The 25,636-nt window shown below is 35.6% G+C and overlaps 1 protein-coding gene across 1 annotated transcript in view; it reads left to right on the top strand.

Annotated features, from left to right (window-relative positions):
* Nucleotides 1-25,636, top strand: part of LOC129266179 (kielin/chordin-like protein) — a 57,851-nt gene that overhangs the window by 11,321 nt on the left and 20,894 nt on the right. Inside the window, exons 3-24 of the mRNA XM_064103816.1 lie at nt 779-877; nt 1,578-1,676; nt 9,800-9,958; nt 10,503-10,643; nt 11,466-11,564; nt 12,057-12,167; nt 12,657-12,752; nt 13,322-13,441; nt 14,226-14,354; nt 15,056-15,169; nt 16,286-16,468; nt 17,161-17,243; nt 17,851-17,938; nt 18,558-18,643; nt 19,259-19,456; nt 19,832-19,925; nt 20,445-20,618; nt 21,560-21,642; nt 21,971-22,067; nt 23,190-23,281; nt 24,606-24,785; nt 25,284-25,463. Coding sequence (XP_063959886.1) covers nt 779-877; nt 1,578-1,676; nt 9,800-9,958; nt 10,503-10,643; nt 11,466-11,564; nt 12,057-12,167; nt 12,657-12,752; nt 13,322-13,441; nt 14,226-14,354; nt 15,056-15,169; nt 16,286-16,468; nt 17,161-17,243; nt 17,851-17,938; nt 18,558-18,643; nt 19,259-19,456; nt 19,832-19,925; nt 20,445-20,618; nt 21,560-21,642; nt 21,971-22,067; nt 23,190-23,281; nt 24,606-24,785; nt 25,284-25,463 — 2,705 coding nt within the window. The remainder of the gene's footprint in view (nt 1-778; nt 878-1,577; nt 1,677-9,799; nt 9,959-10,502; nt 10,644-11,465; nt 11,565-12,056; nt 12,168-12,656; nt 12,753-13,321; nt 13,442-14,225; nt 14,355-15,055; nt 15,170-16,285; nt 16,469-17,160; nt 17,244-17,850; nt 17,939-18,557; nt 18,644-19,258; nt 19,457-19,831; nt 19,926-20,444; nt 20,619-21,559; nt 21,643-21,970; nt 22,068-23,189; nt 23,282-24,605; nt 24,786-25,283; nt 25,464-25,636) is intronic.

Raw genomic sequence — 25,636 nt, 5'->3', positions numbered from 1 at the left:
TATCACGCTAGTTTGTAGGATTAATCTCGAGATTGTAATCCCAAGTCAACCTGGGATTATTTGCAAAATAGCGCGCTATTTTACGAAATATCCCGCTAATTTGCAGGTGCAGACACACTCAGGATTATTTATTCACGGCGTCAGACCATAATGCATCGATGCCTTGCTCGAGCAGGAATCGCTCTTCTTGCGATGGTGGAGACAAGGTTTCTTGAATCTCGAGATTAATTGCGAAGAGGGCCGATTGGGCTTAAATCTCGAGATTGAGCAAACTCGGGCTGGTGCAGCACCACCTAGTAGGAAGGAATTCCTGAAGTGCTCAAGCACCTGATCAGGGTTGCTGTGCTTATGCCCGGGTAATAGTATGCAGCACCTACAAACAATGTATTAAGCACTATATATTATATTATATAATATATTACACTATATATGCTGTTATTATTATGATGATGAATCGTTGTGAGGTCGGGAGTTCAAGCCCCGGCCGCCTCAGACCAAAGACGTTAAGTTGCTGTTCCTAGTTTGGCATTCACCGATTGAAGGGATAGTGCTACATCGATCTGATGCTGTACAGTTGCTGCCAGGCCCACGATCAATTGGGCAAAAAAAATAATTTTCGGAGTATTTCTATTTTCAGATTTCATTTCGAACAATAATATATGGATTTTCATTTTCATTATTATTATTATTTGTGTTATCATCATTATTTTTATCATTGTAATTGTAATTAATATTTTTATCATTGTAATTGTAATTATTGTTATTATTATTTTTTTAGAGCGTGATTGTCCAGAACTTTGTCAGCATGGAGGAACCTGCATCAATGGAACGTGTTACTGCTTGGCTGGATACCTCGGTGAATTCTGCGAGATCAGACGTAAGTTCACCCAGTGTTGGATCTAGTCAGGTTGAATGCATTGCCATTTAATGGGTCATATTGTATTTGCGCAATAGTCAGCTTCTTAGAACTATTGTGTCTAATTCAGCTAGATCCCCACCTTCCCATCGGCTACTGGGGGAGTGATGCATGAAGCATCTTGTCTATGATTTTCACTGACTGATTTATTCTGAGCCAATCAGATGCAAGGATTTCAGTAGCTTATTACAATAGTCAAGGAAAACCAATGACTATCTTTTGATGAAATTCTCCTCCAGATATATGTATGAGCCATCATTTTGGTAGATGATACTTAACCCTTTGCGCGCTGATGTTGCAATCTTGCATATTCGTACAATTAAATTAAGCAATCGTAATAATTAGTTTTCTGCCCTTCGTCCAAATTAGATAAGCTGATAAAAGACAATAGTTCTTGGATAACATCTATATAATGAATTTGATATCTTATTTGATAACAGAATAGGTAGAATGGTCATAAACTAATTGAAGAATGGATTAAATGAGTAACCTTTACAGAGCTGGGTAATTCTGTCAACCTGTAAATGGCATTATATTCTTTGTAGAAGCAGAAAAGTACAGAAACTACCCAAGAACAAATAAATGTTGCATGACCACTATTTGCATTTAGATAACATAAAATGTAATTGATTTGAATCTGTCTTTTGTCCCTCCTTTATAGCTGTTGAATGTATCCCTAGCTGTATCAATGGAGGATTCTGTAACAGCGGAGTGTGCATCTGCCCTGATGGCTACACAGGACCATCTTGTGAAGTATCAGGTATGGTATCCTTAAATAGTTTTATGCTAATTGATATTTCATTTATTTATTCTGCATTTTATTAATTATACTGCTATTTATGGTAGACCTAAATGATCCCATGCTAATTATTATTAATTCCTAGTACAATTGATTGTAATGGTACTATGGTATCATTCAATAGTTTTATGCGTATTGTTATTTTATTCTCTGTTGCATCGATAACAATCATTTTGCCTCCAAATTTGAGTTTATAGCATTTAATTGTAAGAAAATTTAGAATATCATCAATGTTGCATCAATAATATTTCAGACTCTTTATATCTCCCCTTAAATGCGTGGAGGTTACAAAAAAATATTATCCTCTATAATCCGACATGAAAATTGTGTTTGCAAAATGTCTGTGTGTCCTCTTTCAGCAGGAATTCCATGGTAAAGGCATTTTGCATCTTTTCATGATGAAAAAATTATGAGAAATAAAATGCAACTGGTGGGTCCACTGCAGGCAAGGCATGGCTCTTAATTTTGACATGCCTTGTTATTCCTTTAGACACGTGACTTTAAGTAGTGTTACACTTTACTGTTAAAGTTGCAGACAGCATTCTTGAAATCGTGTGTGGGCTGGATCCAAGTGAATCAAGTCTTTGGCAAAATGAGGAAATTGGTGTCATTTCATATTATATCAAGAGGCTAAGGAGAAAGATTTGTTGTTGAATAATTTTGTCAGGTGCTTTTTTGTCATTATACGTAGCTTGGTGAGAGTCTGTAGGGATCCTTTCCTTCTTGCCAAGTCACTAATTGTTTAAGTAAATGGATTTAAGTAATTGGATTTATTATTGCCATTATCTTGTCCAAACATATATTAGGCAACTTGTGTGTCATTTTTTATTTTTGCCCCATAGTAGTGCATTATATTAACCCTTTGCGTGCGACGGGCTTCCACAGAAGCCCAGCGAGTCGTTCACTTAGCTACGACGGGCTTCTACAGAAGCCGAGATTTGTTTGGTTTAATTCGATGAAGTTTTTCAGCTTTTTCGTAATTGTTATGTACTAAAACCTTTCCCACTATTTCCTTTATAAACCTATTTCGACAATCGAATGAAAAAAATACACAGCTACGTAGAGAAAAATCCCTAAAATAGGAAATAATTTCAACTTTACCCGAATTTTTCGCTGGAGTCAGACGGCGAGGATAAATTTTGTGACGTGCACGTACGCGCGCGCACACTAGGCCTGATCACGTGATTTGTTCTGATCACGTGATTTGTTTTGATCACGTGATTTGATCCATATCGTTGTTTTGAAAGATAAGCTAAAATCATTTCTGGAAGATCGTCACGTAATAACCTACGCGTTTATTCACGATTTTCGTCTTATTTGTTTCATCAAGACGATATCACTCTAGATAGAATGATATCTCCTTGGTTTCATCGATCGATTTTATTTTCAGAAAAACAAAAAGCTTGTAATGTCTTTTTAGTACTTTGAGCTGATCGCGGTGCACTTTTGAACTTTTTCCCTCCCCATCATCCCTCATTATTTTTCTCTACTTTTCTAAAAAAAAGAAGAGAAAAGAAAGCAGTTTAGCACACCATTTATCTTATGCTCTTTTCAAAAGGGAAACGTCCATGTAGTTCATGATATCGGCACTACCGAAACAAAAGAATGTCTGGGCGGCAACTCAAACAAATTCCTTCCGAAAAGAGCAGGATACAGATGGTCAACGCCCCGAACAAAAGGAAGATTAGCGTTTATCGGCAAGATTACCTATTGAATGCCCTTCGTACTTAGCAATACAACAAGTTTTTATGAATACTTTTCCGACCAACATACTTTATCTAAAAAAAAGAAAACAAAATTGTCTCAATTACCAACAAAACAGGTGCTTATGACATCGGTCAGTGATCCATTTTGCATAAAAGCGCTTCCCCTGGGTGATGATGCATATGAGGATGAAAGAAGAATCATTTAGGGAAATTATAGAAAAAAAATGTTTATATGTCACGGTGAACGAGAGAGAATGAGAGACAGAGACGGCTAATAAAAATATATTATTTAATTCATGTCAATATACAGAATGAATTTATAATAGGTTAGGTTCTAAAAGCTCTTTATCTTATTCTCCTTTTTTCTCCCAGATGATTTTTTTTTGCATTGAAAAGTTGACGGAAACATTATCACTTCAAATTATAAAACCAACAATGAACTAAGTTTCCTCGCCTGAAATGGAGGAAATAGAATGATATATGATGAGAAATTACGTTAAGGCACCCACTATAAAGAAAACGCGTTTGTCTGGCGTGTCACCAGACAGAACCCGCTCAATCCTACAAACTTTTATTCATGTGTGACCTACACCCCCCCCCCAAAAAAAAAAAGGTTGATACCGACCCAAATTTTATTGATTTTCCTACTTTTTCGCGAATTTCTTTTTTTTACCGGCGAATTGCGTGGTAGAAAAGATTTCATATAGAAAAAAATTGTTTCCTTTACTGCAAACATTTGGGGCGCTTACCCTGGTTAGCATATAAACCAAAATATCTGATTTAAAATAAAAAACAGGGGCCACTGAGCGCTTTGATAATGGAGGGGTTGAGCTGAATGTGGGAGGGAGTGGACTTGCCAAAAAATCACAAATTTATATAGACTTCGGATTTTTTTGTACATGTTTGCTGAAAGGTGTGAGGACTGAAACTTCCTACCAACTCCGCAGCCTCTGTACTATTAGATAGAGACAAAAATGAATTCTAACTATTAGGAATGTTTTTTTTTTTTATTTATTACTTTGTTTTCGGTTGTGAAACCAATGAGACAAATTGAAAATAGAACAAAACGAAAGAACAAATAAAAAAAACCCTTTTATTGCGTAGGCTATAATTTATTCAAGAAAAAAATACTTTCTCTTAATTTCAGTAATTGCTAGCATGGCTCTTTTTGAGGGAATAGTAAGATAAAGAAAGAAACGTAGAAAGTGACAAGAAGAGAGTTGGGAGGTATGATTTTTGACTCATAATTTTAGTCACTTTTATTCGATTTAACTCTTTGAAATAATTTCAGGATATTACAAATCGAATACCGGTGCGCAAACCTCAGGAACAAAATTATTTTATTACTATAATAGCTGCGTGGAAAATCGAATTAAATGAGACATTTGATTTATGAAAAAAATATAAAAAAAGAAAATTACTTTTAGTGAAAGATTGAGGTCTCTGTCTTGCCATAACCCTAAGCCCCAAGTTCACAAAAAATAGTTTAGTTGTGCATTTTCATACGATGATGATCATCATCGTATTGTCTTTTGCGAAGATATCTACCCACGTTATCAATATAGAAAATGGAAGATGATACAGAATTTATTATGAAATGACAGTAACAATAGTAATTTTAAAAGGTTTTCGGGACATTATTTGAGAAACTGGGGGAAAACCCCCAAAAAATTTCGACATAATGACCACGATGCAATAGGACGAGAGGCCCATCTCCGATACAAGTTGGTAAAAACGAGGCATTCTCTCGGAAGCGTTTCCGATGAAGAGAGAGGGAGAGAGAGGGGAGGGAGACGTTAGATGTAATGTAAAATGACAGGTACTGAGAAGGAAAAATCAGAGAGAAAGGATTGGGGGGATGGGGGCGGGTATATACCTCGTAATCCAAATCGGGAAGACGGAAGACGATATGTACAGATATAATTTAAATGAGAAGAACTCAGAGAAAAAAGGTGTAGAAGGGAGGGGCATAGAAAGACGATAGATATAAGGGAATGAAAGCGGTAGATAATACATTCAGTTTATAGGTTAGAAACCAGAGAAAGGGAAAACGAAGAAATCCCTTATTGGTACCGTTTTATAAATACATTATACATGTACATTTTATATTGACAAATGCGCAAAAATTAAACACATTTACCATCCGCCAGTCAAATAGGAGGATTTCAGTAGCTTTTAAGTGTTATTGAAAATTAGTAAACAAATTTTATATAAAACGGGCCCCTGGTAATTTTTTGAACCCCCACCCCCTCCCGCTTTCCCTCGTTCTCTCATCCGATATTGCTCTTATTTTTGTCTTCTATTTCAAAGGAAACAAACAGAAAATAAAGGAATTTAGAACACCGTCTATCCTCCGCTATTTTGAAAATGAAAACGTCCATGCAGTTCTTGGTCTCGGCAGTCCCCAAACAAAAGAAATTCATGGCGGACACTCAAACAAATTCCTTATAAAAAGAGCAGGGGACAAATAGCCAACACCCTGGATAAAGGAAGATTAGTGTATTTCGTCAGGATAATATTTAGCAATACAAAAAGTTCTTAGGAATACTGCTTTTCATATTAGGACAGCAACATTAAAAAAGTAAATGATTACTCAATTTATATTGACAACACATGCAGGCGCTTAGAACATGGCAAGAACATTTTCTTCTTGAGCATGACAGTGCTTTCTTCACAAAAAAAAAACACAATTTCCCCTGGGTGATGATACACATAGGGATGGAAGAAGATGCAAGTGAGATTAAAAAAAGAATAGAAAATGCAAATCGAGATACATCTATAGGAGAATAATAAAACGACAGAAAGGATGGAAGGGAAAAAAGAGGAAATAGACCAAAAAGGTATAATGTAAACCATAATGTGCGCTTTTGCTATTGCATGAATATTTACTTAAAAAGAATTATAGAATACTAGTCCCCCACCTCAATTTGTAATTCACGCCATTTTATAGAATGAATTTGTCATGTTAGGTTTTGGAAGCTCTTCATCTCATTCTCTCCTTCTCTCCCATGTGAAAATTTTTGCACTGAAAATTCGACAAAGCATAATCAGTTCAAACACTAAAACTAACAATGAACTAAAAGTTTCCTCGCCGGAAATTGATGAAATAGAATGATAATTTACGTTGAGGCATCCACCTGAAAAAAACCATGTTTGTTTGACGTGTCCCGACAAACCCCTCTCAATCTTGCACCTTCCCCCCCCCCCTAAAAATGTTATTAATTTTTCGCCATTTTTTTTTTTTTTTTTTTTTTTTGTCTTTTGTTTTTCTGCCGAATAGCGTAGCAGAAAAGGATCCATTTAAAGAAAAAAAAAAGACAGGTTGACCTTATATTTTTTACGGCAAACATACTATTGGGGCGCTTACCCTGGTGAGCTTCAAAACTCAAATATTTAAAAAAAAATGGATAAATAAAAGGGACCGCTAAGCGTTTTTTATAATGGAGGGGTTGAGCTGAATGTGCGAGGGAGTGATCGGCCCCTAAAAATCATAAATTTATGGACTTCGCGTTTTTGTATACGTTTGCTGAATGGGGAGGGGGGTGGACTGACGCCTCCTACCGACTCCAACGCATCTGTATTTAATTGAACGATTAAAAAGATAGAGACAAAACGGGATACAAATCTTTCTTTATTTATTACTTTTGTTTTCGGTTGTGAAAAAATCCAGAACGGTTAAAAACGAATAAAATGAAAGAACAAAATAAAACACTTTTAAATTAAAAGCATCTGAATTAAATTTAGATGCTACCATTTCAGTAAATAAAAATAATTTACTTTCTCTCATTGTGACAAAGAGTAATCGGTAGCATGGTTATTTTGGAGGGAAAAGGGAGATAGAAAAATGAAATGTAGAACGAGACAAGGAGAGCGTTTGGAGGTATGATTTCAGATCCACTATTTGAGTCATATTTACCCCCTTCGCTCTTTGAAATTGCAACAGGAAAACAAATCGAAGACAGGTATGCAATCTTCAGGAACAAAATTATTTTTTTATTACAAACTATAATTCATGAAAAGAAGAAGCCAAAGGCGATTTTTAGTGAAACATTGAGGCCACCGTCTTGTAGCCCAGAAGCCAAAAATCACAAAATAGTTTCGGACTTTCGTTGCGCAGCATCATCATCGTACTTGCAAGGGAATATTCACCCTTTTTTATTCATTCTGGAAAATGAGGTATTTGGTATGCTGTGATTTTACCCAAAACGGATTATCGTCGTAATTATACACTTTGCAAATGATCTGTATACAAGGGGGTAAAGAGACCATTCATGAGTAGCGTGACAATAGACAATGAAAAAAGAACCAGAGCAGACAACAAAGCGGTATCGATCGAACCCGACTCGTCCGCGCGTGCTGATTGCCCTTACGCATTTTTGTACACACTGCCTATTGACTTGGGAAAAAGCGAAGATTTGACAAAAAAACACGACTTCTTCCTCATAAATTTCTTAACTATTCTGTTGATTTGAGAAGCGAGACCTTTAATTCTAGAAAGAAAAATGTCTGACCTTTCATCTTTACATTTACTAAAAATCCTGAAAATACTTCAGTTTGTCGCAATTAGCAATAGATTAGGAAAACACCGCCACAGATCCATATACCAGCAATGTACAAAAACAGCTCCGCCGCAGGGACAGGTATCCGGTTTCGCGGGCCCGCACGCAAAGGGTTAAATGATAGTTGTGCAATATTTCCATATTCATGTTGATGAATAAATGATTATTTATTGATTAAATGCTATGTGCAATTAATTAAGTCAAAGACCTTGAAGAATTGGTGATATTTCTACCATCCAAATTCCAATCAATATTTGGAGCCCTGGAACCAAGATTGAAACTGACTGCGATCAGTAAGCTCTAAGTGTGTACAGGAATCCAAGTAGATATATGCATCTACCATTTATCTACACATTATTTGACAGATGTGCTACATGAATAGATTTATGATGATGAAGCAGCCCTGTAGCCAGGGTTACCACTTAGGGGGTTCGATCCGTTCTTTCCCCTTCTTTTGTCCTTTACCTCCCCTAATTTTGCTTTCGAATTAAGATTTTAAGGGGCTCAATCGAACCCCCGAACCCCCTGGCTACTTACGGGCTTGTGAAGTAATTTCTTTCTTGATGAAATGCTGGTATCAATCAAGAAATTGAAGAAATTTTTGTTTTTCTTCCATCCGAATTGCGATCCAGTCGGAGCCCTGGAACCAGGATTGGATCTGACTCTGATCAGTAAGATCTATCAAAGAATGAACAGGAATCAAAGTAGATATCTGCCATGCATCTACATACCATGCATGTACATGTATAAACATAAATACATTCTACATGTAGATGGACACTATTAACCCAATTCAGTGTCATCTTTTAGGGTAAAAAAGGATAATTTTTAATTTTTTTAGGCCTTCCAACTACACCAAGATTTTGAATAATTTAGGAAATGGAAAATATGTCTCATCCTTGATGACATTGAAAATTTAGAAATTGCCTATTTTTTCTCTAGTAATAGTGTAATCACACTGTTCATTAGATTTCATGATAGGTCTGTATTTCATTGCATTCATACATGTGTGCAATCAATTCAAGCTTTTAACCATTATTGCATTTGGTCGAATCATTTTCACCCCAAAGAAGATCTTGAGTCATATCTGTTTCAGATTCTTCTGGAATATCAAATCACTACTGTCATTGTCTTAGGGAACAACCATTGCAGTTCAAGCTGCATGTGAAGCATACTCATAATGGAACAGAAATTGCCTGTCCTGTTGGCTTTTACTGAACACTGTCATGAACATCTACATGTACATGTAGTAATAGAGATGAATCATGGCTGGTTTGATTCAAACTCTGCTCATGGAAAGCATCTTGTTTGAATATTTCTTCCTTCTTTCATCTTCTTATGAATCCTTTTCATGTTCCCTTTTATTCCTCTTCCCCACCCCCTCTTCATCTTCTTCATCTTCTTTCACCCTTTTCCCCTTCTTTTTCTCCTCCTCCTCCTTCTTCCTCTTCTTCTTCTTCTCCTTCTTTTTCTCCTTCTTCTTTTTCTCCTTCTTCTTTTTCTCCTTCTTCTTTTTCTCCTTCTTCTCCGCCTTCTTCTTTTTCTTCTTCTTCTTCTTCTTCTTCTAATTCTAATTCTTTCGTTTTCTTCTCTCCTGCTTCTTTCTCTAATATTTTTCCTTTTCTTCCATTTTTTCCTCCTCCTCCTTCCTATTGTCTTTCTTTTTTCTTCTCCTTTAGAAATGTTCTTCTTCCTCTTTCTAAGATACAACTCCAATTTTTGTGTAAAGCTAAATAGCAAACGTTATTGGCATACTGAAAAATTATTGTACTAAAAAAGTTCAAATTATAAATTCTAGCTTTATCTTCATCCTACTTAGTTGGATCCCAGCCCCAGATAGTGGTTACCCCATTCCAAGCCCAGGTCCTGGCCCTAGGGGAAGACACCACCATACAGTGTAATGTAAGGAGCAGAGATGTGGATGAATCACCGTCATGGTACACGCCCAACGGAACTCTCATTAATACCCTGGCAAATGGTAAGTCCGCTCAGTCTCTTCTTGGTTATGATATTCATTTCTACCATTTCTGAATAAACAATGTCCCTCCATTTTTAAATACTTATTACAGTTGCTTACATGTACTTGTATTAGAATTTTTGAATGCTCCTATTTTCAAATTTTTCATATACCCCTTTTTCTGAAGTTTGAAAATCAATCATGTACATTGAGGTATATTATATATTTATTTTTGACGGGCTACAATTGCAATTTTTACATTCCTGATTGGTGCTGCATTTAAGGTAACAATATTAGCAGAATCAATCTTACTCGGCAGAATACATGCGTGAAACAGAGTTCTGAAAAGCGAATTTCAATCTATGCATACATTGGTCTGTACACTATTTTTACCCGGGTATAATGTATAAGCATTCTAATTGTCTCATACTGCTTAGTGAAATACATAAAATGCATGAATTTAACAGAAAATGTTTGGCAAGAAAATTACCAGGCACATACAGGAATAAAAGTACGCATCTTTTTTTAATCTGTCATTTCTGTTTCATAAATATTTTTTCTGTAGGCGGTACAGGTCACAAACATGTCAGTGTGATCGATGATCAGAACATCGAGCTGGTCATCAATGACTTCCAGATACATGATGTTGGAAACTATTCTTGCACGGCTGGACCACTCTCCAGAACTATCACCTTGATGATACTACGTAAGATGAAACAAATTTGTAATTTTTCAATTTTACTAAATGATATGTTGGGCAATTCCATAAAATAATCTCTTTGTATCCAACCTCTGTTTTTCACAATTTTAACTTTATTTCATGCTCTACTCGCTAAACCCATTGTAATTTTAGAGCATTCTGCACAGGCATACTGCATAAAGAAATCATTTCAGAATGTTCCCTCATATAGGGGGTCAGATAAAATACTTTTTGGACTTGTCTATCTTCTATACTAAATTGACCTGAAATATGAAATATATTGGATTTTATTAAAATATAATTAGCTTTTCATTTTTTCCTCTCTTTTGCTGTCCATTTCTTTTCCTATTCATATGAACCTTTCAATGAATTTCATGATAGAAAGAACACTGTGTACAGTAGTGTTTCTCACAGTGTGGCACACAGTGTGAAATCATCTTCACACATATTAAATTTGATTTATAAGTGTGAATTATATCTCCACATAGTCCACTGTGATCACACTGTGAACACACTGTGTATACACTATGAACACGCTGTAAACACATTGTGAACACACTGAATGCATTGTGAACACACTGTGATTACACTAAGAATACAATGTAAACTCATTGTGAACACATTGTGAACACATTGTGAATGCACTGTGAATACACTATGAATATACTGTAAACTCACTGTGAACACACTGTGAATACACTGTGGACACACTGTGAACACATTGTGAATGCTCTGTGAACTCACTCTGAACACATTGTTGACACTGTAACATCGTGTCCTTTCCATGAGGGTAATTCAACTAAATTGCATTATTTTATCCCTCCACAGCTATAACCTGTTCACACCCCTGCCTAAATGGTGGTCACTGCCAGAATGGAGTGTGTGTCTGTGCTGAAGATTACTATGGAGAATTCTGTGAATTATCAAGTAAGTACATGTATTATGTGAAACCGTTCACATTAGTTAATATTATCTGTTATCTAACACATATGATACTATGAACTGAAGTGATCAGCGAAACTCAAAAGGTTCCATCACAGTGTGTGATGTTTGATGGGGTAACTACAATTTATTGTATGAACCTTTGACCAATCCTATAACAAGATCCTATAAAGTACAGTATGTGGAATATAATACAATTCATGAGCTACTTGAAAATGTAATAGTTTCAAGTCATCCTGAACACTTACCATTTTAAAATGTACATATTTATCTAACCACCTAAATATTATTATCTGGTATTGCAACTACCTATCTACAAAGAATACAAGTACATGTTTGTTTTCTTTTGTGTAATATTCCCCATTGAAAAATGTATTACTGGAACCTATCCATAAAGACCACATATTTTGTCTCTCTTTTGTAGTCCTTATACATTTTATATAGGTTTGATTGTTTAATGATTTTTCTCTGTTCTAGATTTCACTGATACATACATACCTTGTGAACCTCAATGTGAGAATGGAGCGACATGTGTGCAAGGGTTGTGCCTCTGCCCTCTTGGATACAGAGGAGATACATGTTCTGAAGGTAATGTACAGGAAACAGAATAAGAGGATCTTGGCCTGGTTTGATGTTGATAGTGATTATGGTGGTGATGATGGTGATGGTGATGATAATTGTGACAGCGATGAGGATGATGATGATGAGGACGATGATGATGGTGGTGAGGGTGATGACAATGACGTAAAAGGGTAGTGTCTATGGCTGCCACGATACGGAGGATATACATGTTCTGAAAGTAACGTGCAGGAGACCGAATGTGAGAATTGTGATAATAATGATTGTGATGATTATGATGATCATGACAACAGTGATGTTGGGCGATGATGATGGTGATGAAAATAATGGTGATGGTGACAGTAATGGTAATGATGATGGTGATGATGGCGATAATGATGAAAGCAATGAGGATGAAGGTTATTGTTTTAATGAAGAAAGTGATAGTGTTGTTGATTATAATGACGATGAGAAGAAGGTCACTACTCATTTGTTTATCTTCTACTTTCTTCTATATAGAGATGTCATGTGATCCGATGTGTGAGAACAATGCTGTTTGTGTTCTTGGTTACTGCCGATGTCCAGTAGGATTTACAGGAAGTACTTGCAATGAAGGTAAGAAATAGTTATCTACTGAATATTTCACATATGTTTCATTCATTTAAATAATTCAAATTCAAATTGTTTTATTCTCCCAGTTAAAACATACAAGTCATAAAAACAAATATGATACAAAGTCAAAATACATGTATTACGAATCGATGTACATGTCTAAAATTGCATTATGATTCAGAGACGTACTGAGGGGTAGCAGCCAAAAAGGAAAAAAAAAACATATACTTAAACCAACCCATTATCAAACAAACATGTGACATAGAAAATGCAGTAATAACATGCAGGGATATAGCAAAATCATGTAGATATAAGTGATATGATTATAAAAATGTTCAAAGTTTTAGCAATTTCGATTCCCATTTGAAAGGCAATTTGATCAGAACACACAATTATGATCTATTTCAATAGGCAATAAAGGTGACCAAGAACTAGTTTATGTATTTCCTCTTTACAGGTTTTCAAAAGTATTTGATGGAAGACCATATTTTAGCATATAACAACATGCTTCCTCTGCATGAATTATTTCTAAAATTAATTTTTTTGTTTGATATTTTAAAAATTTCTTAAAGATATCAATGAGTGTGAAATCAACCCTACTATCTGCAAACATGATTGCTTCAACACCATTGGAAGTTTCTACTGTTCATGTGCTCCGGGCTATCGGCTTACTGCAGACAGGAAATGCGTTGGTAAGAAACAAGTATTTTTCATACTGTAAAGTTTACTGTCCAACCAAAGTGCTATACAACCAAGGACTGAGGTTGAGACTACTAGAGACATGAAATATGTATTATAGTTGATACAGTGTATATATCAAGCTGATTAGATACCAAGCTGTAGACACAGCGAGGTGGTACATATCCGAATGCCACTAGGGTCTGTGCTTTTGTATGTTTCCCATCTGTTTATGGTCCTTCCCGAAATTTTAGTAAAATTTGTCTACGCCTGTTCGTTAACATGGCTTTGATAATGAATTTCAATGAGGTATGAATGAAGTCATGATAATATATTTAATATTTTGTAAGTGTAGTAGTATCAATAATGTGCTCATTCAGATTAGAAATATTGGATTCATTAGAAAATTGTACAGGTCAGCAGATGACGTTGTTTTTATTATTTTGATCCTAATTAACTGTTCGACATAAAAAACATGATAATTACATGTTGTGTTCAGTCTTTTCTAATCATTAATTTTTTTGATACAGTTGTGAATTTTAAGGTGAGCATATCCAGGATCCATTCTTACTATCTTTATCTTATCTAATTTTCAGACATTGATTAATGTGAATGAGAACAAAAGAAATAATTATGAATGTGAAGGTGTGTAAACCAGTGAGTGTTCTCACCTAACTTCATCCTGATTATCCTAAAGACATTGATGATTGTAAAAGAGAACACAACATATGATAATTTATGTGATGGTGGGTGTAACTAGGGTGCGTTCTTACTATCTTAATCTTGATCGTCTTTCAGACATTGATGAATGTGAAGGAGAACACAACTGTGAGCAGCGTTGTCTGAACATCATTGGATCATATCTTTGTGCTTGTTACGAGGGCTCCATCTTGGAGGCTGATGGCAATACTTGTGTGGGACCTTCAGGTTGGTTTTTAAAATGAGATTTTTGTTGTTTGATTCACATTTATTCCATTCCTTAAAAAAGAAAGTAATATCACAAGATGCAAAGAGAATAAATTCAAAACAAAGTCTACAAACATTGCAAGGACAATAATCAGAAAGAATGATTTATATCAAATATTTTTGCATTTAATGTTCTTAGGAATAACCAGGGTTTTTTAAAGACTTGATACACAGCTTTAGATGTTATTCTTGTTATTGTAATTCTTTGTAGATATTTGTAAAATAGCTTTAAAAATGGACATACTGAAGCTTTTCGACATGCACTCATCGGAGTGAAATCACATGAATGATTAGAGCGCTAGAGCAAAAGTATATATAATAAACCGAAAGAGACAATGGACACTAAACAGCGAGCTGTGATTGGCTGTCAAGGTAAACAATTGAGGGTTAGTACCAGCCGTAAATTGAAGCGAAGCAACTAAAATATGTATTAAGAAATTAAAATACAGCTGGCAATCCACTCTCAGCTACAATTATACATGTATATCTGATTCTTAGTCTTCCATGGGGTCAATTTTCAGTGAAATAAGTAGAAGCAGCCTTTCACATTTCCAGTACAGTTGAAATTCATTTCATTTAATAATTTCAAAAATTTACATTAATTGCATTCATAATACATGTTCCTCAATGAATGTTGATTATTTCTGCTTGTCTTTGTACAGGTTGTGTGTATGAGAACCACCTGTATCCATCGGGTACCACCTGGACAGTGGATGGGTGTACAGAGTGCTCCTGTGATCTGGGTGTCACCACCTGCACCGACTGCCCGACACCGAGTAAGTTGGAGCATGCCTTTTTTTCCCCCAAGGATTTAAGGAAAGTCATGCTTAAAGGGACACTAAATTGGCAAATCTTGGGGGAGATCGATGGAGTCTTACAAAGTTTGCAAAAGGTTTACTGACTTGAAAATCATAATCTGTCATGCAAGTCTGTCGGAATAATGTGATAAAAATTCGGACAGTACAAAATTAACCAAACTCAGGAATGTCATTTACTTCAGCTTTTAAATTTTTTTTTTATGTAAGTTACATCTTACAAAGAGTTACCATTGATCCAATCAATCTCAACTGTATGGAAATCCATACATACCATAATTTTTTCTACAGGAAATTAGCTGTTTCCTTCGTAAACAAAGAGAATCACACTGAATGTTCAAGAGAATGATGAATGTATGCATATACATCATATCTGGAAAATATTTTGAACAGATTCACATTTTAGATGTTGACATTACGGGTCATCCATAGTTGTGGTTGATTGGATCAATTGTGACTCTTTGTAAGAAGGGGCCCAGGTCTCATTTGTATACCAAAACTAATACCCTGCTTTATGAATTTATGTTCAAAGTTACTTTTTGGTTCATCAGTCAATGGAGCTTAGAATTCTATGAATACACCTTCAATAGATGCCTGACCATGTCAGGCCTAAAATAATGAGGTCATTTTATCACAATTGTTTATTTTTTTTTTACCATGCATAACAAGTATTACCTCCATGTGTAGATAACTCATTTAACTAAAACATGGCTTGAAATATTTAAAAACCAGAACAAAAATTAAATAATACAAAAACTAAAATAATGCCCCTATATCATATCACAATATGGACATTGTTCGCATCTCAAATGAAATTAAAAAGAAATTCATCATGCACCTCAATTATGAAAGTAATTTAGAAAAATATCATTTACAGTATTTGGCGAGATATAAATCCTTCCTATTCTTCTTGAATGATAAAATATTGTTACAAATTTGTATATTTAAAGGTAGTTAATTTCATATCTTAGGTCCTACATATTTTTTTTTATGGGCTAAGGAACTTCTGGGAGAGAATAAATTAAAACCAAATAAGTGTCTAGTTAAAAAGCTATGAATTGTCATCTCTTGTTTCAGAATTCCAGCAGTGTACTTACCAAGGCATCGAATACGACCATTCCACCAACTGGACATCACCGTTTGACCCCTGTGATCACTGTAACTGTACTGATGGTCAAGTTAAATGTATGAGAGAGATCTGTGATATACAGTGTGATTATCCTGCTCCTCACCAAACAGAATGCTGTCACGAATGCACAGGTATGTTGAATAGATTATTTGTAAATGCCACTTACGTATACATTCACAGTGAGCCTAACTTTGCAAAATGGACACAATTTGCTGTTTTGTTGCAGTTTCCGGTTTCATGTACAAATCCCAAATGGAGAAATTTCAATGGACAAAATTTCCTGTTTTTAGGCACTTTTAGAAGGTCATCTCTGTGATACATTGTATATTTTATGTATGCAGCTATTAATTATCTTTTTTTTCATCAGAGTATGCAATGGGAAAGGACATAGAACAGAAAAAAGAACAACAAAAAGAAACAACAGAAAAAACATTAAAAAAAAACATATAAAAGTGTGATAGTAATGTGCACTAGGTGTCCTAGATAAGAGAAATTGTTGATTTTAGTTACTATGCTTTATTTTCTTGTTGTTGCATCATTGGCATGATTCCAAGATCTTTTGTATTGTTCACAACGTGAACAGAACTGAAATTTTTGTTCATGCACAATACTAAAAAAGAGCCACCATTCCTATCTTCTCATGGACACACAATATAAATGCTAGTGTGTAGTTCCCATTTTATGATGCACTGCTAAATTTGTATATCAGGTGCTACTGAATATTTGAATCTACATTTTTGCTGTCATTTTGGCTTATAACTTTCATGTATTATTTAAAACTCTGTATTTCACACAATTCCCTTTTTATTATATTATGCTTCAGATTGTTTGTATGAAGGCAATGTTATCAGGAATCATCTTTATTTCTCTCCTATGAGTCAACAATGCACAACATGCATTTGCCAGGTGAGTTGGATATAACTTGCCAAACTTAATTGTCGTTTTAAGAATTATACTGTTGAATTCAGATTGTCTTTTTGCTGCAGATTGCAATGTTGAAGATACATGTTAAGTTTCAGTTGGATAAGGTATTCTTATAATTAAAAAAAAAATATCCTGTGTATCACACATTGCCATCACCATCGCCATGATGATGGCATGATGATGTTATTATGACGAGCCTTTGGAATTATTGAATTGAATTGATTTTATTTCATTCTTCATAGAAACATATGCATGTACACTGTATAAATGTCAATACATACCAGTAAAAACAATGATGAACATATAAATACATGGTTACAAAAAAAACATAAGAGAACAATAACGAAAAAAATTTATGTCGAATGAGGGGCCAACAAAAAAGAGCAATTTACCTTGTTGAGCATTGACCCCAAAATAGATACATGATAGTAAGAAGGGGGGGGGGGGACAAAAATGAAAAAGTAAAAATCGTGGTACAAGCTCTCTTTTAGTAGATTTTACCAATTATTCCCCTGTCCCCCATCTCTTCTGCACTATAAATGGCTCAAAATTGCATGCAAATAAGGGAATTCCTAATTTTCTTTTGCAGGATGGTAATGTCCGATGCAGTAATGTTAGCTGCCCTGAGATAGATTGCTCCAGACCTGTGCAGGGTGAATGCTGTCTAACATGTGAAGGTGAGAAAAATAATGCTTTGTTTCTGAAAAGATGAATTTTGATGGTGAAGATGTTGGCAATGGTGATGATGATGGTGGTAATGGTAATATCAGTAATAATAGGGAGAAATCACAGAATATTGCTGTGTTTTATTCCATTCAAAAAGTCATGACTCATTTATGATTACCCTGATATTTATTATGGTAAATGCTGGTGATTTTAACCTGATTGCTAAGAATGCATTAATGCTTGTTAGCAAGCAACCATAGGACCGCAGGCTAAAGGTCCTCTCCGAGGGACCTGGCAATGAGGATTAATGCCTTAACCAAAGGGCACTAGCGCACCAAGTGGGAATCGAACCCGGGTCACCGGAATCCAAAATCCCTGCTCTACCGACTGAGCTATCGCGCCTTAATCTGAATACTAAAACAAAACCATCATTTTATCACAATCCATTGATTCATGTATTTCCAAATTTTAATGAAAACAAAATTGAATCTGTTCCTTGATGCATCAAGGGTCTTTGACTGCATGTTGCCACATCAATGAAACGTTGGACTAGATATACATTGAAAATATACAATAGTCATTCAATGAAGTTTTTATTCAATAATATTTCAATCTGTTTATTTTGAATAGATAATTGTGAGTTCCAGGGTTCTGAGTACCAAGATGGAGAGACATTTACAGCAGAATCCTTGGACTGCAGTGTCTGTACATGCAAGGTAAGTATTTGGCCTTCATACCCGGTTTAATTATGGAAGTTTCATGGTCATTTTCTGAACTCCAGGGGACCGTTGCATAAAACTTTTTACCTGAGAAAACTCAGGTTGTTTTTACCGGAGTTTTTGCCCTGTGTTAAAGTCAATGGCAGAAATCAGACTAACCTTAGTTTTCAGTTTTTACCAGAGTTTTCTCAGGTAAAAAGTTTTATGCAACAGGCCCCAGTTCAACTTAAACCATACTATAAAACTGTCTACCAACTATGGATAGCAAAATGTGGTGCAAATTTTTTACAACATATATCAGCACAAATATCTTGAAAGAGAAATGGAGAAATGTATGAAACACAAAGTGTAAATATCATGTAGTGAAGCCTCAGACCACATACCCATGAACAAGTCTCCATGTTCCTATTTTACATATTTGAGCTGTTTTCTAACCAATACTCCCCAAAAGAGTGTCACTTGTGTTTGAAATTAAAGTACATGTAACACCAGTATTCATGGCGACTTTTGTTCCAGTTGATGAATTAGTTAATTATATTTTCCAGCTGTCCCACAAGAGAACAATAGCTTTAAGCTGTACATTTGTGATACTTCGTATTTTCTTGAATACAGAAAGGTGTCGTTGAATGCCGTCCATTTGATTGCCCAGCTCTGAACTGCTCTCGTAACGAGAGAGTACAGCTTCCCGGAGACTGCTGTCCCAAGTGCATCAGTGCCGTACCTGGCTGTGTGGATAAGTATGGTCTGCTTCATCAGTATGAGACAACATGGACTGATCCCAGGGATAACTGTCTCACCTGCACATGTTTGGTGAGTAGTAAAGCTATCAGACATCCTGGGTTTGGTTTCATAAAGGCTTTTTACAATAACAAATGAGCAGTTTTCTATAGAGAGCTTACTGTTGCCAATCAAATTGAATGATTTCAGTAGCCTGTAACTGTTTTATTCTGTAATAAGGTTTATGAAACAGGCTCCAGTTCACACCTAAGCAGTCATCACAGGAATTTTTACACCCTGTTTTAACTGTTTTTTCTCGACTTCTTATGCAGAGTAGATACATGTACCCCTTCAACAAAACCTGGCACGGGTGAAATATGTTGCTGGCACAATTAGGTTTAATTTTGGTTTATATGTCATTATTATATCATTATTTATGATATCAAATTAAAAAAAAAAAAATTATAGAATACTGGAGAGGTACAGTGTGCAAGGGAGCAGTGTGAGTTTAACTGTAACAACCCAGTCCATGTTAGAGGCCAATGCTGTCCAGATTGCAATGGTAAGTGTATTTGATCTGTTTTCAGTTATTGACAAAATTGTTTTAATTTTTCCTTTTGATTGTATTTCTAGGATATTTTCCATAACACCATTTTTTGCCTAGACCAAAGATTTAGAGTGGATTGTTTTGAGTAATTAGTCAAGAAAATAAGTGTTTCATCTGCATTCATTGAATGACAAGTTTTTTTTATTAACCAAGAAGCAAGGGTGTCTGACTGTTACTGTAGTCAAGTTTGAATGATTTCCATCTGACATGCCTGTTCATGCAACGCTCCCTCAAACTTTAAAGCCTTCGCAAAACAATGTTTCGTGAATGATGTATCTGTACATGAAATACAGTTTTTTCTTATCTTTGATTTTAAGGAATTTGGCAATATATATTGCACAAAATGGCTTTAAAAGACTGACTTTAGTTGATTTTTATTTTTCATTCCTGGCAAATATAGATGCAAATATGACTAGTGATATCCAACCTGATATCAAATTTTTACTTCTACCATGTTTTTAATATATTTTGCAGGTTGCTACTACAATGGTATTGGTTTCTCATATGGTGCAACATTCAAATCTGCCTTTGATAAATGCGACTCTTGCATCTGCCTTGGTGGGGATGTCATCTGTGAGCCTACCAGCTGTAACGTCCAGTGTAGCGCCCCCTACCATCCACCTGGAGAATGCTGCCCTCTATGTGAAGGTATGGTATAATGTTGAGTGATATTACTTTCATTCAAACCGGGTTTAGTGACGACCTGTACTGACAGCACAGAAACGCTGTTAGCGCTAACAATCTGCTAACAGAGGCCCTGTTACAACCGGTAATTTGGCAGCGATAACGCTTTGTTAGGCTAGCTAGTGCGGCCGGCACTGTCTGTTAGGATAGTATGTTCATGTAGGCTATATTAGCTCAAACTTTTTGTGTCTTAGAAATGTGATGCTTACATGTTTATTTGTTTATGCCAATCCTAAGCCTTGTTTCATGATACACTTTATCAATTACAGAAAATAAATATGTCTCGCAAAGTTGATCTTGACCAATGAAATTGAATGATTTCAGTAGGTTATGATAGAAACTGGTAATGTACCATTCAAATGTATATGTATGTGTTTTGCATGAAACTATTCTTCAGTCTATTTCAGAATGCACATATTTATCTTTATTATGTTTTATGTATTATGTTTTATGTATTATGTATTACGTACTATGTGCGCTTATGAATGTTATTTTGGGCCATCCAAACAAGCCTGATGAGCTTTCATTTGGTCCACCACTATTTTAAAATGTACTTGTATATTGCTTTGTATATATTTTAATTTTGTGGAAATAAATGAAATGAAATGAAATCTTCATTAGATATGAACATACCTTGCTAAGAATTGGTGGCATTTTTAATCTTGATTCTTTTTCCACAGTATTATATGTTCTACCAATGCTGATAGATGTAATATATTATAATTTTTTTATCATACTTTTTAAAATATTTTTGGAAAATAGCACAAACACAGACATACTGACTATTTTCAACATGTACTCATCAGAGTTAAATCATATGAATAAACATAATGTGGATATATATATCTTAGTGTTTAGCAGGAATTATTAAGAATCTAAGTCTTTATTTCTTTTGTACAATGTAGATTGCTATTTCTTGGGTCAGATCATCCCTGATGGTGAATACTTCAATCCTGCCCTCGATTCTTGCAAGACATGTCACTGTGATGTAAGTTTTACATGGTCAATAGAAATTATGCAGTGTGAATTATATATAAATATTGTTCTTACGTGTGTTTTTAAAGCAAAATTTCCTTGGGTGTTGAAGGAATTGTAATCTCATTGATTTTTTATAACTGGAGAAATCGTACAAGAAAAGATGCTAAGTCCACATCTAACTTAGATGATGTGTTTGTTTAAAAAATGTCGTTGAGGGCATTTGTGTCTTATGGACACAAAAAATCTGAGGTTACCCATGTGGATACACATGACATGACTCATTTTAACTATTTATTAACAAACACAGAAAAATACATTTATTTTCATGTATGTTACAGAAAGGATCAGTTCAATGCACTGAGAGAGAGCAATGTCCAATGCTGAACTGTCCAGTGACGACCACAGTGGCCGGAGAATGCTGCCCATCTTGTGCTGGTGAGATAGCCAATCGAAGAAGATATTCCTTTTGAAGAAAATTTGAGAAATTGATTATTTCATTATTTATTGTATGATTACATTAGAAAAGAGGGGCTTCAAGGTACTTTGTTAACAGCCAGATCAGTGTCTTTTGTGCATGAGTTCCGCAAGCAGCCTTTCATTACCAATTCGCACAATTCGTCATAGACGAAACAATGAGGAACGCATCAAAAATTATCTGAAAAGATTTTAAGCGCCTTTATAATGGGGTTCCTTTTAAAAGATATGGCACCGACATTTTTCAAGGTCCCTAAATTATCTTATTTAATAATGGACAGGTTCAAATAAAAGATGCTATAAATTCTAGACAAGGCAGAATAATTTCTGTGTAGACCCTACATCATCCTTGTGGAGCACTGTTCTTTGTATATCACCTATCAGATGTTTAACACGAATGATCATTGCTTTTTCTACATTTGCATTGCAATATAATTTAAAAATCACTGTTTAAAAGTCAAGTTCTTATCCCTTTTGACTCATTTTGTATCAATCTATTTTTCTCAAATGTAAAAAGGGGGTACACAGATAGTAATTGTTTGTCAATTGATGATTGAAAGCAGATTGATTTAGACCTGAGGGAAGTCATGTTTTAGCTCATGAAACATAATGACCTGAATTAACGAAGGTGGTTTTGAAAACCCACGGTTCAATCCATGGTTTATGCAGGTTTCCTGTATAAATTAGGCTTAATTTAGCATGTATTGGGTGCATGTATTACATGTCCATTGCTGATGCGCGCTTTTGTCACAGTGCGCCAAATTGACGCCTGTTACCATTGTAAGATACGCTATTTTATTCAGGAGCCCACTGTTTGAAGAGTGGACTCATTATTCAACACAGTGGACTCATGAATAAAATAGCGTGGATAACCACGGCAACAGGCGTCGACTTGGCGCACTGTGACAAAAGCGCGCATCAGCATTGGACATTTTTTAATATACGCAGTAAATAAGCGTAATTTCTACAGAAAATCTTCATAAACCATGGACTCAACCGTGGGTTTTCAAAACCACCTTTGTGAATTCGGGTCAATGTGAGATGACACATGCCCTGATGGTGATCTTTTCATCTATCTTCTAGATGCCTTCTGCCGTGGTGATGATGGAAGTGAACATAGGAGTGGTGACACCTGGATCTCATCTTCTGATCCTTGCCAAGAATGTACCTGCCTGGTAAGAAGACATTATGGATGCATGAGGAGTTAGAAGTATGGTGTTGGTGTTAGTGTTTGTGTTGGCATTGGCATTAGTGTTGATTTTAACTTTGCAGAAAATTGTTGGTGTTGGTGTTAATGAATCTTGTGTTGATATTGCTGTTGTGGTTATTTTGATGATCCAGATGTTGATCAATGTTGATAGTGGTGCAAGTGTTAGCTTTTGAAGTTAGTGTTGATTTTTAATTGTGCAGAATATTGTTGGTGATGGTGTTAATGAAGGTGGTGTTAATATTGGTGTTTATGGTTATTTTGATGATCTAGAAGATAATCAATGTTGGTAGTGGTGTAAGTGTTAGTTTTTTACATTAGTGTTGATTATGGTAGTGCAGATATTGATTGATAATAATAATAATAATAATAATAAACAGTTCTTGTATAGCGCATATCACGATTATGAATAATGTCTCTATGCGCTTCCAAAGGACTTGGATATTATTACCCCAGCTGTAGCTTGGCAGCCGTAATTACTATACTAAGATTACAGCGCACACGCATTTCAAGGAATAAATTCCTGCCAGGTACCCATTCACCTCACCTGGGTTGAGTGCAGCACAATGTGGATAAATTTCTTGCCGAAGGAAATTACGCCATGGCTGGGATTCGAACCCACAACCCTCTGTTTCAGAGTCCGGAGACTAATCCACTGGGCCACAACGCTCCACTGATATCCATTGATATCGATACTGGTAATGATTGTGTTGGATATATTTATAATGTGGGGTGCTAGTTTTTGTGTTGATGATTATTATGATTCTGGCATTGGTGCTGCCGATTGTTTAGATCATTTTGGTGATATTCATGATAATAAAAGATAAAGAAGAAGGTGATAGTAACAATGATTGTGATGACAACGAAGACACCAATGTAAAACCCAAGACCTCCTCACAGTTACTCCTCCAGTGGAAGATCTCGCCAGGGTAAACAATACCAATTTAGGGGGTCATATAATTTCTGCACAATAGTTGACCCCATAAAATTGTTATGTCTAACCAGCTGGCGAGATCTGCATCTGAACTCCTCTACTGCTTATTCCAGTAATCGTAGTAACTATCTTCTCTCTTATAATCTACAGAATACAATCATCAATTGCGTCCCTGTCCCGTGCATCAAATCTTCTAGTTGTTCCCATGAAGATAATAACAATAATGTCCATACAGACAAACTTGATGACAATGATAGAAAAATCCACCCCTCTTCAAATTGACCAACCATAAACTCCTCTACCCCTCATTATAGTAATCAACAAATCCTAATATTTATCTTCTCTCTATGATCTACAGGACACCATCATCAATTGCATCCCTGTCCCGTGTCTGGAAACCTCTAGCTGTACCCATGGTGTCCAGATAGAAGGCGTGTGCTGTCCAGACTGCACGGTGTGTGATTTTGAAGGAAATCTCTACAGGAACGGCTCCAGTTTCACTCCCAGTGACGCCAACTGCAGGAGATGCCAGTGTATCGTAAGTGTTTGATATCTGAGTACGATTCGATATAACTGTGTCTGGATATTTCATTTATTGGACTTGATACCAAGAACACAAACATGTTATTGAGGACCATGATTATGGTGATGATGCTGCTGATTATGATAATATTGATGATGATTTTGCCAAGAATAAAAGGTTGGGCTGTTCAATAAGATGCAAGTATTTACATATGTTGGACCTTCTAATGTACATGTATGGAAGTATCCTGAAATGGTTTTCACTTTGAAGTTGTAAGGTTCTCAAAAGTATATTGGCTTGAGTAGTTAATGAAGAGAAGAAGAAAGAATGGAGTAAACATAGGGTTCCGACATACAAGTAGGTTAATTTTCAATGAAATTAACATCATGTAAATGATGATAATGACAGTGACAGGGATGATGATAACTTCATTGAAATCTTATGCAATGTTTTTTCTTTTTATTTATGTCGGTATATGAATTAATACTGCTTCCCTTGTATCTTATTTATCAGAATGGGAATGTAATGTGTGAGGACGAGACCTGCCCTCCCATATACTGCATGGAGACCGTCCAATCATTTGGGCAATGCTGTCCTCAATGTGCTGTCTGCACTGCCCAGGATGGAACCATATACAGCCACGGTCAAACATGGCAGGACGGGGAGGACCCATGCACAACATGCAGGTGTATTGTAAGTCCAAGTTCACTTTTTGTATCTTAACTTTGGCCAGTAGCAAACTTTGTTATATAGTATCATCATGTTTTATATAAGTGAGTTTTTAGATTTGCACGTGGACACACTGGATTGCTATGTAGTTCTTTAATCTTGAGGTATTGTGCATGTGCCATGTTTTCTTCCAGGTC

This window comes from Lytechinus pictus, chromosome 8, assembly GCF_037042905.1.
Source record: "Lytechinus pictus isolate F3 Inbred chromosome 8, Lp3.0, whole genome shotgun sequence".
Lineage (NCBI taxonomy): Eukaryota > Metazoa > Echinodermata > Echinoidea > Temnopleuroida > Toxopneustidae > Lytechinus > Lytechinus pictus.
This window is presented reverse-complemented; position numbering and strand designations above follow the sequence as displayed.